Here is a 14,441-nt window from a genome sequence, read left to right as displayed (position 1 = left end):
TCTGAAATGTGATGATCTGAATAAACTATGCATAAAGGAACCATGGTTTGCTGCATGGACAGCGAGGCTAGAATTGTATAAGATCGAGAATGAAACGATAAAACATACGAGCAAATGTTCCGGGGGCAAAGTAGATATATTACCCATTGCTTTTAAGTGCAGGATAACTTGGAACACTCTAACAAACTTGTTAAAAATCAATGTGAGAAAAAATACATTGCGATCAAAATATATCCATTAAATATTCAATTTATTAGGTTCGTAACCTTTTGGAAGCATCAGTTACATTCAAAAAGGCTTTGGTATACTTCTCTACTTTTATCCATATAAAATCACGTATAAATCGCATCTCTGCAAGACTACAAATTCCATACACATTAAAATATAGTATGTGTCTATTTAATTATCATTCGCTCGCATTTTCATCTTACATGTTAATGTGAGAAGTAAAAAATGCATACTATTCAATTTTATTGTCTTTAACGGCATAACAAAAATAACGTCTTGCTGTGAGGAAATCTGTGACTGAAAGCCTCACGCGCAAACCGTGGTGTGAGATACGCGCCTTCTGTGATGGCGTAGGATTTCTACACCTAATGAAGATTTTTAAGAAATGTACCAAAGTACTGCTTCTGGGAGTCAATGTAGAATGGCAGCCTATTAAATATTACGTTCTACGCAACACAATTGTGTTGAGTTTTGTGGGAAACGGGAAACAATGCATGTGATGATAGATAGATAGATAGATAGATAGATAGATAGATAGATAGATAGATAGATAGTTAGATAGATAGATAAATATATAGATAGATAGATAGATAGATAGATAGATAGATAGATAGATAGATAGATAGACAATTGACAGTTATCAAAATACGGACAGTGTTTCAGCAGTGTTATAATAATGTTATTTCTTGTATATAAATATTCAAATACCAAGCCGTTAACTTATATGATAACTACAATTAAAATGCCTCATTGTGGCTACTTTATACCCAGCACAACACAGCACTTACATGCAAGTAGCCTGCAGTGTGTAACGAAATAGAATCGATTTTCTCTTCAGTTTTAGTTTGAGTGACACTTTCAGGTGTCCTCTGAACTTTACAACCGAAGAAACCATCCAATGCTACAGATCAAAGGGTTTTCCCCATCAAAGGCAGGCGCTCTCGCGTTAGTTAAACTGTTATCTTTATGGCATCATAAAACCTTCGCAATTGCACTGAGTTGCGAAGGGACACATGATTTTAAGGCTACCACGTGCAGCCATTGCCAACTCATGGATACTCTCTCTCTCTGCCTACTGTGTTTTAGTCTTACCGATCAGTACTCACACTAGCAGATATTCTCAAACAGTGGATTTACAAGTCATTATCCCGCCATACTAAAATGTTTTTATCAATTCAACCCAACTTATCCGACAGGTATTTATTACGAAATCCTGAAATCGTCATGTTTCCCCCATCTGTGCTTCAACTGCGATTTGAGAAAACAAGATGGACTGGAAAGGAAGCAATTAAATATCCATGCGAGCACCCACCCATCTCTCTGCATTGATAACATGCTCAACATCTGCCAGCGCCAATATTAGGAAGATTACTGTCGTCAAATCAGCAAATTAAGTAATCGTGGGTGCACGTTAGGCGCCCTTGCAAGCATCTTGTAAGGGTGGTATGGGTGGCCTGGCTGGGCCCTCGGAACAGTGGCACAAACACTAAGTAGAACTGAAGTAAAACTTACCTTTAGCGAAATCGACAGTCTTCAAGAACTTGGCCTGAGCTTCCTCCATTGTACAGAACTCTGAAAGGAAGAGCGGCTATAATGGACATGGAACACTTACAGCCTGCAAGAGAGTCAAATGAAGCCCTGCGTCAGTACTATTATATGTTATGTGCAATATACTGTTGGATGTCAACTCCCCAAAACCATAAAACTTACTTTAATGGCACCACGTGACCGTTTATAGCCAGTAAGCCTATCTTTCTGTGCTGTGGATGATTTTCCGATTCATAGACAAAACCCCCATTCATTTGGCACCCAAATGTCGTGCAGCCGGAACTGGGATAATAAAGTTTATAGCTCCAAACTTAAATAGATTTTCAGGGAGTGGGAAGCAAGAGAAGGGACGCAGAAGCCCTCGTGTGGCTTATTGTATGGACTATTTAAGCTTCAAGCACGCGGGTGAGTACCGTAAATTCTAACAAATTTTAGCCTGTTGAATTTTACACAGCGTTATACAAAAATATCTTAAAAGTTGCTAAAACTAAAAGAAAAACATTTTTAGCGATTTAAAATGTAGAGACCATATCACAGACCTTTCGTCAAAACGTTTCAGAGTGCACAGAAAAGTATACATTATACGAATGTATATTACATAGTAGGCTACTTTCTAAAGTTTCTAAACATTTTAATTTCTAACAAGCAACTTAGCATAACCTTTTAATGAATAACACAATGTAGCGCATGAAGATGTTGCAATATAAAGTTTATTATCATCCTTGATTTTATTTCCAGTCATTCTTAAAACATTTACAAAATGATCACAACTGGGCCTTAGAGTCAGACGACAAGTCCACTAAGGACCTTCTGTCAAACACATCCTACTCGCTGCGCCCGGAACACATCTTTGTGAAGAAAAGGATACAAAGGCACAGCTATGACAGACTGGGTCGGAACCGTCGCTCAGTCACGTATTCACAACACATAACATTTACAGTACAAGGTAGGTAGTATTTGTGATTACAGAGAAAACAGCCGTCTCTTTGACAGCTTAGCGCAATACATTAAACAAACACAAACACACGAGCATAACACAATTATTCATTAATTCTTCACTTGTTCAGTTAGAGTGCAACACATAACTTCTGCTGGCAACTAAACGGGCTTTACGATTTTACGATTCACTTCTTTATTAAAACAGCAAATAAGTTAAACATATACCCCCATTTGTTTACACAATTACCAAACAAAGTTTTACAGGAAGCAGTTCTACTCACTCGAAGCACTAACACGGCCAAATGAAAAAGAAATGGCTTAAAATGAGTGACACAGGGTGCGTTCGGCCCCAGAACAGCTCATGGGAAGTCTCTCACGCGCCGTAGGGGAAATGTTCCCTTCTTCTGTCAGTACTTTTTGGAGCTCAAAAAAAATTATGGACGGTACCCGCCTCCCGCTGCCCCCATACTCATGCTTTTGAGCTTATTGTCTTTTTTCCATTTCATCCTCCGATTCTGAAACCAGATTTTAATTTGTCTCTCAGAGAGACAAAGGGCGTGTGCGATTTCAATCCGCCGTCTACGGGTCAGGTACCTATTGAAGTGGAACTCCTTCTCCAGTTCTAAAGTCTGGTAGCGCGTGTAGGCTGTTCTCGCCCGTTTCCCTTCAGGTCCGGCCAAGCCGTCTGTCATACAATATTCCATCATTACTACTTAAATAAAACAATCAAACATGCTCAGAGTGACTATCAAATTAGTATTGCCCTTGAATTATTATTATTACTAATTATTATACATAATATAACGGCAACTTTAAATGTTAGAAACAATATTAAAAAAACATCTTTAAAAATCAAGTGAAGAAAACGAAACATTACCAGTACAATTTCAAAACACGCTTTAGAGGAATTATAAAACATTAAAAAATTTCACGGTCGTTCTCTTTAGAAAAAAATCAATGCGACTCTCACATGTATTTTGTAATTGAAGGATAATACTATTAATAGACCCTTATTTGCAGAAAACGATTCCCTTTCGGAATGTTATTACTGTACTCATACCACATCATATAACATATTTTTGCGAAAATCGTACTTCCGCATTCTAGACAAAAACGAAATCATTACGGAAAAATAAAATTTAAACGGTCGATCGCTGCGGCCGAAAAAGCAGCCACATATCCGGCCAGTAGCTTTAGCTCTACACCAGTTAGGCAAATTCGTTTAGCTTTTAGGCGGTATGTGCTTTATATATAGGCACTGAAATACAGAAACACGCTCAAGCTAAGACAAAGCAAGGAACATACACCAAAAGAAATAAGAATTACCGTGACTTATATGTAGTTTTCGCATCCATGGGTATATCTGGGGTTGGCCAGTCTCCGTGACGTTTTGTGAAGTTGTCTGAGCGCTTCCCGCCGGCTTGTCGTCTTCTGAGGCGGACGTCTTGGAAACACCGTCTCGGCTCAACAGCGTACAGCTGTTGTTTGAACTAGATGAAGTGGCGGGGTTTACAATGGAGTTTTTAACAGCGCGGTGACTTTCGCTGACAGGAGAACTTGCGACAGAGGAGCACGGTATCGGGTCAGGTGGAGGCGAGTGAGACGCCGTCGCTGCCTGATTGTACCTGGTCTCAGCAGATGCGGCTGTCGCACTAGGTGTGTAGCCTGGAGCCCGAACACTTGCGCCAAAGTGGCTGGTGGTCGAACGCCCGACACTGAGGTCCATCCCATTGTAGCCATAGCCGTACCTGCTGGAATGCATGCTCGTTGAATCCCTGTATTGCTCGTTGGCTGAGCTCTGATCTCCATAATTATGTAACTGGTACTCCGCGCCATTAGGATAGCGACCGCAGAATGAATTCACAAAATAAGAGCTCATTTGTTGACAATAATTATATTGTTGTTATTATTTTGAGCAAATAATATGTGTGTGCTTGATTTGTGGCTCTTGATGGTTTTGTGCGTCTATAGCACCCCTGCACAATTTATGATGAATTATGGAAATGACTGGGACATGTACTTGATTCCCTCCTACGTAGGCATCCAAATATGGGTTACGACTTAGAATCACGTGCTTTTGTTGTCCAGTCGTAAATCCTCCTTGATGACCTCCAGAGGTAAACTCGTTCACAAATAGGAAAGCTGGGTGGATGCTTGCGGGGGCGCGCGCTTCGCAGGAGCGCCCAGATCCCGACTTTCGGCTACGCTTATCGTCGTGCGCCACCCCCTGGAAGTATAGAGAAACTGTAGCCGTTGCTTTACGCGAGTGAAGACCGGGGTCACATAAAGGTTAGAGCATCTCCTTTCGTTTCTACTGCTAGACACATCCAGACGGCGCAAAAGACGAAATAAAGACAACTTTGTAAAATTTCGTAGGTGCAATGAATACAAAACCACTAAATGACCCGTCAATAAACAGTATATTTTGTATAGTTTAAAAAAAAACTGATCAATTGATTTAAGCATTTAAGCTTGGAACCTTTGTGCGTCGTTAAATGTAAAAATGTAAAATAAATGAATAAATTTAACTTAGACTAGTAGCATAAAGCAGACATGAGCATAGTCCTCGTCTATAACCATTGTGTCTCGTATATTTCATGATTTATACATTGTAATCTTGGATACGTGAAAATGTTTCCATCGCACATGACTTTAAAATGGCTAATTAAATATTATGAAAATGCATTATTTTCTTTGTATGCATTTTAGTATAAAATTCGTTTTAACTCCGGTATCTAAAGAAAATCTTTAAAATTAATCATGGAATTTTACTGAAGTACATTTATTTCGGGTCAGTAAATTAATGAAACGGTTACGTCTCAGTACTGAAATGGCAGTAAACGAGTGTCGGTGCTTATGGCAGAATATTTCAACAGCATTACAATATCAGAAATGCTTGAAACTAGCCTGACTTTATATTGCTGGGTTTAATATTAACAACGTAAGAAAATATAGAAGAACAGAAGTAAGAAAATATAGAAACCAAAAGCAAAGGCAATCGCCACTGTTTCGCTGTCTCAGGAAAGTCTGATCACAGTTACGTTGCATTTAATCGTTCGGTTCACTCATTGCTATGATTTAGTAATACTTACAAAGGGAGTGTATGTTGGATTTTGTTTTGGATGTGTGAAACGGTTCGTTTTTCGTGTTTCCAAAACAATATATTTCCGAGAAATATAATTTTATTAAAATATAATTGGACATTAAAGATACTGTTAAATGTTATCATAAACATTGAACATTTTATGTCCGTTATACATACATCAACTACAGCAGCAACTGTTACCGTTTTGTTGCTGTTTTCCGTAATTTTTATTAGGGGTATTTATATTCTTGGTGCCGGAAGTAGTTGAAATGTTATTATTAATAGATTAAAATTAAAATATGACTATATCTTATTATTTAAAAATATTGCATTCAATTGAGATATACGACGGAAGAGATCGCAGTCCTTTCATTTGTTTAGTTTATGTTTTACTGCGGATTTAGCGACGTTGAAATGCACACCCTCGTATATAGCTGTCTGTGACGTGCTGTTTGGTTCATTTTCTCCAAAGAGTTCATACATCAGATCGCTTGTTAAAGTGTCGGCGTGTATTATTTGTATTCCTGGAATATTGTAAGTTATGCTCGCGGATGACAAGGGAAGGCTTTACATTTTAAATAAATGTGTTTAAGGCCATTAGATTGTGACACGGAGAGAGCAGAACGGTGTACAACTATGAATTTATTCATAAGAAAGCTTTCTTAATCGTTTTCTTAATCGTTATGATATTTGTAATGGTGGATGGTATTGTACTAATATACCATCATAAATTAAATAAACAAATGCGAAAGCAGCAAAATTGATCAGCTGATTTGGCAGCAGCCAATAGAAAAGCAAGTAAACGAGACAAAATCCGGTACAAAAAATTATGTAAAAACTAAAGCGGTTTGAAAAATGTTTATTTGTGCCCACAAACATAAATCAGGGAAGGCTTTAATTGTTCTGAAATTCAAATCCAAAATTACAATCCAAAAAAAAAAACCTGTACCTCCAACGGATAGACTGAAAAAAAAATCTAAACGTATTTTTTATATGACAACACACTTTCCAGTCTACGCAAACTGTTTTGGGGTCAAATCAAATCTACCAGACTGAAATGAAAAACGGCCTCTTAAACAGTCATTTTTCACTATTTATATATAGATGTGTATATCCCATTGTATGCCTGCATATTTATAGATGTCCATACCGACGTATTGAACTGTACTGTTCTGCATATTGTTTTGTTATTGTATCAAGTAAAATTTAAACAAATATACAATACATATAATTTTCCTTTGTTGTCTATTTTTTTGTTTGTCTATCATCCTTCTTATTTGTTTCTACAACTAATAAAGACAGACACTGCTCCATTTCAGGATTACTGTAAGTATTGTTGCATAAATGCACTTGCAATTTTTGATGATTGTGTATAGATAGATAGATAGATAGATAGATAGATAGATAGATAGATAGATTACTATGTAGCATGTTCTTTTGTTATTATTATTATTTACATACTGTTTTATTATATGTATTGTTAGAATAAACATAATTGCCACATTCTGAATTGCATCATTTTATTCATGATTACTGTTTTTGGAACCTAATAGGCTTCCTAGTGAAGTTGTGGACTAATAATCTGAAGTACGTGTTTTCACTTGTGATTAATTTGTTTTGTGTGCAATATATTAATATTGTGAAGGTAATGTGTTGAGTTGTATTAATGCATGAACATGCTTATATTAAATAATGCGAAATTACCAAAAAACAGTAAAGCCTCTGTTTTTACAGCACAATTCACATAAACCTTCTCTTTACCACAAGAGGGCAATATTGAACAAGCGCCAGACAATCACCACAAACCAACCGCTGCCTTTCATTTGTAATACAGCAGATATGCATAGCAACCCAAATGAATAACATCCCATAATATCAGTAAGACCGCACGCTGTTAAACAGCCACATCACACTCAATATATCGAATAATGAAAGTAAACTGGTACCAAGTAAGTATACAATTCTTTCTAAAAACCTTACCAGCGTAGCCTACATTATATTTAGCACAACACAAAGCAAGCTACTGTAAGATTGCACAAAAAGATTTATACGCGGTACTTTCAAATGTGTTTTTTCTATGTTCTAAATTCCAACAGTGCCGTTTCACGCAAACACCGTCGGTTCCATCTACAGCCTCTATACCAACCACATTTAGAGATCTGCTAAGCACGTCAACTTCGTAAATGGAACTTAATTTTAAAATATCGCGCACAATTAAGTTACTCAACTGAAAATGTCATAAAATCTGTAGCTGTCTTTAAAGTACTGGTGCTCTTAAAAGCCAACTATAATTACCTCAACTAGCTCAAATATTAAAAAATTTAAGCTCGATTGCTAGTTACGGAACAAGTAATGGCAAATAACCAAGTCTTACCGTTATGAAGGTGTTTGAATTCGACGAGGTGTTAAACCGGCAAAATGGAGCCGGGGATGGGGGATTGACAGGTGTCGATCTGATGCATAAAACGAGCATTTGGTCGTTATGGCACCAGTTGTACCTCCAAATGAATCCGATAGTTTTAGGCTGAGTCCACCAAGATTTAGTATCCATATATTGTGCCATACCTTCCAGGGCATGAATCCAAAACTCCCATCACATGAATTCTCTGTGTGGCGCTCTTTTAACAAACAAATAGTCCACATTATTCCCTGTTGTGAAACAAAGCAGAAAAACAATGGGGTGATAGCACAGGTCCGAAGCAGAGGGAAGCTGCAAAAGAATGCAGCTCTATTCTCGAAAGGGAAATAATATATATAAAAAAGTTCATGTTCACGGCTACAATCCACATGACCAGCGGCGGCCAATGAAGAGACGTAGCGCCTCGTAAAGTTGTATTGCAAAGTTGTAAATTTTCATAAACAACAACGGATTTATGGCTCTCCGCGCGAGGGGGCAGGTCACTGCTAGGCGCCATCTTACAGCGTAGGAAGACCATGATTAAGTTAAATATTCGCATGGCGCTTGTCTTTCACATTAACTGTTTTGATTGGACGCATTAAATCGACTGCACGTTTTATTAATAGGGTTGCCGGAAATGATGACTATTACAACATTTTTCATGTATTCTTTGTGTTTTGGTTTTATGCAGAATGTGGCGAGAATTCGCACTGGCTTGGATGCAAATATTGACAGTTAATATTCTTTATAATTATTTCATAGTTTTAATGGGGAAAGGCAGCCAATTTGCCACACTGTTCCCACGTACAATAAGCGGAAGGACAATAAGTTCATGTAAGAAGTGAATTAACTCATTTATATTGTGCAAGCAAAGTTTGAAAACAATTTATTATAATATATAACGTGACAAAACCAAAGAAAAATGTAGAAGTACTTTGGACTTCACCGGAATACACACAACATTGCTGTTTTATGGTATTATTATAATCTATGATTTTATTTTTCCTGATACAAAATATTATAACAACAATGTTGCAGCGACTGAAACAGGAGTTATGCAAGAGAAGGCAGCTCGCTTTTTTCTGATGCGATTCAAAATGTATTTACGGCTATGAGATTTGTGTGTGAGAATATTACCGCCCTAATTACATAAAAAGAACACTTAGACCGTGAACAAGATAACAAGCAGAATTAACAACGAATATTCTCGGGGAACCTACAAGTTCCACGTTTTGCGCATAATAACATCAGATACGCAAAGCAAATTTACAAAGTGCACCTAACACAAGATTACTATATATAAGCAGTTTTTCTAAATTACGTGGTCCTAAATTAAATATGTGAGGTAGGCATATACACCAACATCATAGATAACAGTACGACTAAGGCATGCTGACATGTATAGGTGTGTGACGGACTTCAAATCCAAACACTGGTCATTTGACAATACGCACTCCAGCGCTTAATGAATGAAACATGTAAGTTGACGCAAGCAGCTTTGAAATAAACGAGCAATGCTACTTCACCAAGTCACACTACTTTAAAGCAGTGTAAGGCATGTTTCCTGCAATAACGCCATTTCCTAACCCCGTGAACCTCGGGGTTTCACAAAATTTTGAAGTTATTCGTCAAGCCTAAATAATTTCGCCGTTTTATTTTAATACAACTCTGTATTATGTTCATGCATAGGACTGCTCTCTGGCTAGAATTTCGTGCCATGAATAATAATAATTATTAAAACATTAGAGTAAACGTTAAATAGGTAGTATGTGTTTGTATTAGTTCGAATCCCTCTTATTTTAATTTAAGGGACTGCAATAGGTAGCTTGTTTTCAAAGTGCTTTGAAAAAAGTCTTGGCTCAAAATGAATAGCATTTAGCTTATGTTTCAAATAGGAATTACAATTGTAAGAGTGCCAGTTAATATAATAGACGTAAACATAAATTACTTTCAAAATATGCTTTACATAAATAAGAACGTCTTGTTCGCCGTATAATTATATGTGTTGTTTGCTGTCCTCTAATTCCACGATGTTGTCCTTTTCTTTTTCAGTGGCCTGGACGCTAACAGAAGCTACTGGCTCACTCTCCTCTTCTTCAATGACTTTGGTGACGGATCCAGCCACCTGACCATTATCCTTATGGTCCTTCTTCCATTTCATCCTCCGATTTTGGAACCAGATTTTGATCTGTCGTTCTGTGAGACATAAAGCATGGGCGATCTCTATGCGCCGTCTTCGGGTCAAATACCGGTTGAAATGAAATTCTTTTTCCAGCTCAAGAGTCTGATATCGAGAGTACGTCTGCCGGCCTCGCTTTCGGTCTGAATCTGTGAAACAAAATAATATAAAAGAAAAATTAGCTTCCGTATCAAGAATATGACAGCAATAAAACGACGATGAACCACATCACTTCGGCAATGTTACTGCTTTTGAACATATGCATTGGTAATTACCGCGGTATTTTCTTCGAACGTTTTAATTAATTTACCTCTGACAATAAAAGTACATGGTGCCCGTTATTTTGTTTTTGCTTTTTTCCACAAAACAAACCCGAGTGGACTAGAAGGGGGTTAATGGCTTCGTTATAATACTGAACAACAAAATATTTTTAAAAATATTTACAACACTCGTCTCTACAGATAATCACGCACAACAACAACAACAAACAATATAAGTGTACATATGTGTAATTTGTAGTGTGTAATTGTTTCTGTTATCTATGAAGACCAATTATTTTTTGTCCGAGGAGGCGGGAAAAACTACGTAATTAGCCTGCTGCGGATAAAATATAAGGAGAAATATGTGGAAGAACAAAACAAAACCAGAAAGAGCGTGCTGGACGTTAAAGGGATGAATAATAATTAATTTACGACCAAAGAACTCATTACTTGTGTAATAAAAGTTTTATTATTCATTTCCATAGAATGCCGCAGGCTCAACAATGTCGACCGCGCAACAGCCTAACCATAAAGCCTGCTGTAAAATAGCTCTATAACACAGTCGCATGTCATCGAGCCCTTTCTGTGCCACATGAGAACCTACCTGAAGCTCGCATCCAAGGATACATGCGGAAGTGTTTATCTGTTGGCATGCTGAGGGTCTCGGGACCCGACTTGTCGCAGCTACTTCTGGTTGGGTCATTGCAGAGGAGGTTCTGGTCATACGAGTTTCCACGCAAACCGTAGGCCTCCGGGCACTGACCATAGCCGGAGGTAAACATCGAGTGACTCTGGTAGATTGCATTGTTTACATTGTAAAGTCCAGACAGCGAAGAGGAGAAAGCTGCAGTCCCCGGACCATACGTCGGTCTCTCCCCACTCGGTGCCAGGGAGTACGGAACCCGGTCTCCGTTTTGAAAAAGAGAATTCCCCGCCGTATACTTATTAAAAAGTCCATCCTCATAATACGAAGAACTCATATTTTTTCCGTGATTTGTTGGCCAAGAGTCCTCAGTGTCGTTTTTACGAGGTAGTCTGATAAATGACAGCATTACACCCCAGATTTACACCAAGCCCCATTTTCCCCAGAACAAGGCAAATTTACTCACGTGATCACATCCTGTGACTCCAGCAGCCAATCGGCAATGGCTTTTCCAAACAGTGGCGGAGACTGGATCACTAGTAAAAAAATTCGTTAATATTGCCCACAAACACATACACACGCCCCTTTACAAGTCAGAATCATATCAGTGATACAATTACATTGAATAGATTATGTTTTACCTCAAACGATTCAAACTAATAGGTTCCAGCAGCTTTAAGCCAACCAAATTCCAAAGAGAAATTCCAAAGATTCCATGTACAAATATATGACCTAGAAGTTCCACGTATATCGTTATAGATATGTTTTTGCAGACAAAACGTGTCGATAATATTCTGAAAGCTGTTGTGTACCACATGCACGAAAGACCCGCTGATTATTTTCATATCAGTTTTTTTTAGGAACGTGTTATATAAAGCCAAAGTTACAAGTTAACAGTACATTTGAAAACCGCAGCGCCACAAAATTCTCCTTGAAGATAATGTAATACGTTTAATTCTGTCATCGCATCTAAGCAAATTATTTCCCGTACTTTAAAAAAAATGGCTAATTGGTAGTACTATCCTTATTCATCTTATATTGGATTTTGTATTTTATTTGTGTCCATAATTTGTTATCCGGTGCTAAAATTGAGAGGCTATTGAGAAATATAGGCCTAATATACATTATATATGTGTGTGTGTGTGTGTGTGTGTGTGTATATATATATATATATAATTGATTAATATTTTTAGTTTAGTTTATCGCTGCTACATTCATATTTTTGGATTTAATTGGGCCTGGTTTAGCGATGATGATAAATTCAGTTTTCGTTAAGTGTGAGCATTCGACCCCTTTTACTTTCATTATACGATTCTTGTCTCTTGAACTAAAACTAATTTCTTGATTCGTATTGTTTTTGCGCTAAATACTTCAATTCAGTGTACGAGTGTATTGTTTTCAAACGTATGTTAATGAAAAAATCTACCAATGATAAAACAAAGGAGAATGAAACAAGAGTATCAATGAAATCTGACGAACACGCAAATAAAATATTATATATATATATATATATATATGTGTGTGTGTGTGTGTGTGTACATGCGTACATATACATATATGACGAACGTTTAAAAGCTGAATGTTTATTTTAGTATTATCATTACTTAACTTAAATAGATTACAGAATAGAATAAATTTCATATAATTTTAGTTAAACAGTAAAATAATTCAGGTTCACTTAAGTAATTTGTGCGGTGGCATTTCCAAAATATTATTGTATTATCAGTAAAATAATTCCAAAATAACAGTGATATATTTTAGAACATTTATATTTACCCATTTATATTACATTTTTTCTAGCAGAGCAAGCATTGAAAATTAAATTATAATCACAGATGGCAAAATTTACATAACGCCTACAACGTTTGCCTTTTATTCGATAGCGTGTTCGATTGTCTGTATACAAAATGTAACCGATATATTTATTAGGGTATATGAGGGTCTGTTGTTTTGACCATCAGACTGTTCCACTACTGCTAATATAGCTGCATAGGGTAGTAGACTAAGATGCAGTCTTGTTGCTATCGAGAGCTTAAGAGACGTAGTGCGAGACAAAAACGTCATTTTTAATGTATGTGTTTTTACTATGCGCGGGAAAATACACCTGAGGAAACAAGCCAAATAAAAGATTAATAGACAACGTTCAAGGGCAAGAGAATTTTAAACTGCAAGATATACAACACGAATTATACTTTCATAAAGAAAAATACTACGATGCTCAGAAAATTCCCCCTTTAAAATAACAATAATAATAATAATAATAATAATAATAATAAAACGCAAAGGCGTTTTGCTGAGAAAACGGCAAAAGACGGAACAGTTTATGTACAGTAACAAAATTATGATAATGGAGTTAATTACATCCGTATTATGCCAAGTAGATCTGCTGCATACATCATTAATATTGTGGTGGAGCACTACTGCCATCTATTGGATTTTTCTCAAAATAGCAGTGTGGAAAAGCGAGGACGCCGCTCGCTCGTATTTGTCTTACACGTAGGTCTACTGAAGTAGCAGAAGAAAAAAAAAGCAAAACCGCAAAAACGGGTTTCGAACCATATCCGTTGGCGTCATATTACATTTACCTATTTATTACATTTACCTATGTAGCCGAATTGTGTAATTGCTGCTGCTGTACGACCATCTTTAATCTTGATAAGCCTTTTGTTAAACACTTTTTAAATCCAATTTCCTAAATTTCCCAGAGCAGGTAAGACAAAGAGATTGCGAGACATCCATGAGACCACAGCAGTCAAAGACGCCAATAAAGAGAATTATTTCCGCTGGCCTTTTGTGCGAAGAGCAAGCCGATGGAACAACAAATGGGTGCTTCGGTCTGGAAACTTCCTAATTGTGTCTGGACGGTCATAAACTCATTAAAAGTGGAATTCCAGACTGTATAGAAGAGCCGCTAGTGTTTTATTACACTGTCTCTGGAAAAAACCTTTGAAGTTCTGTCCATCTGCAGGGCAACATCACTAAATTCTATTAGTGCACGTTAAAATACCATTTTAATTTGCGTTTGTGCTTTCTCATGGTCATGTGTTAGGGGACTATTTTATTTAAATGTTTTTCTAAAATGAATGAATATGCGCGCAATTAAATTTCACGCAATCACTATTCTAAAATGTACGACTTGGTGGGCGCTCGTTAACCATTTT

At 37.0% G+C, this 14,441-nt stretch overlaps 3 protein-coding genes and 1 long non-coding RNA gene across 8 annotated transcripts in view; 1 reads left to right on the top strand and 3 right to left on the bottom strand.

Annotated features, from left to right (window-relative positions):
- hoxa3a (homeobox A3a) overlaps positions 1–14,441 on the bottom strand; it is a 46,486-nt gene that overhangs the window by 21,028 nt on the left and 11,017 nt on the right. For 3 of the 5 annotated variants that reach the window (XM_023817577.2, XM_023817576.2, XM_023817580.2), the window contains exons 1-2: positions 8,175–8,310; positions 1,741–1,843 (exon numbers count right to left, since the gene is read on the bottom strand). The gene's annotated coding sequence lies outside the window, so the exon portion shown is untranslated. Of the gene's footprint in view, positions 1–1,740; positions 1,844–8,174; positions 8,311–8,365; positions 8,450–14,441 lie in introns of those variants that run through there. The other 2 variants (XM_023817581.2, XM_023817579.2) reach the window with 2 other exon arrangements.
- On the top strand, positions 2,031–10,718 carry LOC111846889 (uncharacterized). Its single transcript, XR_002838969.2, has 3 exons — positions 2,031–2,181; positions 7,099–7,126; positions 10,251–10,718. It is a non-coding gene; the product is annotated as an uncharacterized lncRNA (long non-coding RNA).
- Positions 2,471–5,998, bottom strand: hoxa5a (homeobox A5a). The gene is made up of 2 exons (XM_023817590.2): positions 4,042–5,998; positions 2,471–3,400 (listed from the first exon to the last, which is right to left on the bottom strand). Exons 1-2 carry the CDS (start codon positions 4,592–4,594, stop codon positions 3,150–3,152), a joined length of 804 nt encoding a protein of 267 aa, XP_023673358.1. The 5' UTR covers positions 4,595–5,998; the 3' UTR covers positions 2,471–3,149.
- Positions 9,069–11,753, bottom strand: LOC111846883 (homeobox protein Hox-A7). Its single transcript, XM_023817591.2, has 2 exons — positions 11,242–11,753; positions 9,069–10,526 (listed from the first exon to the last, which is right to left on the bottom strand). The coding sequence occupies exons 1-2, from the start codon at positions 11,687–11,689 to the stop codon at positions 10,195–10,197; spliced, it is 780 nt and encodes a 259-aa protein (XP_023673359.1). The 5' UTR covers positions 11,690–11,753; the 3' UTR covers positions 9,069–10,194.

Source organism: Paramormyrops kingsleyae, chromosome 23, assembly GCF_048594095.1.
Source record: "Paramormyrops kingsleyae isolate MSU_618 chromosome 23, PKINGS_0.4, whole genome shotgun sequence".
Lineage (NCBI taxonomy): Eukaryota > Metazoa > Chordata > Actinopteri > Osteoglossiformes > Mormyridae > Paramormyrops > Paramormyrops kingsleyae.
This window is presented reverse-complemented; position numbering and strand designations above follow the sequence as displayed.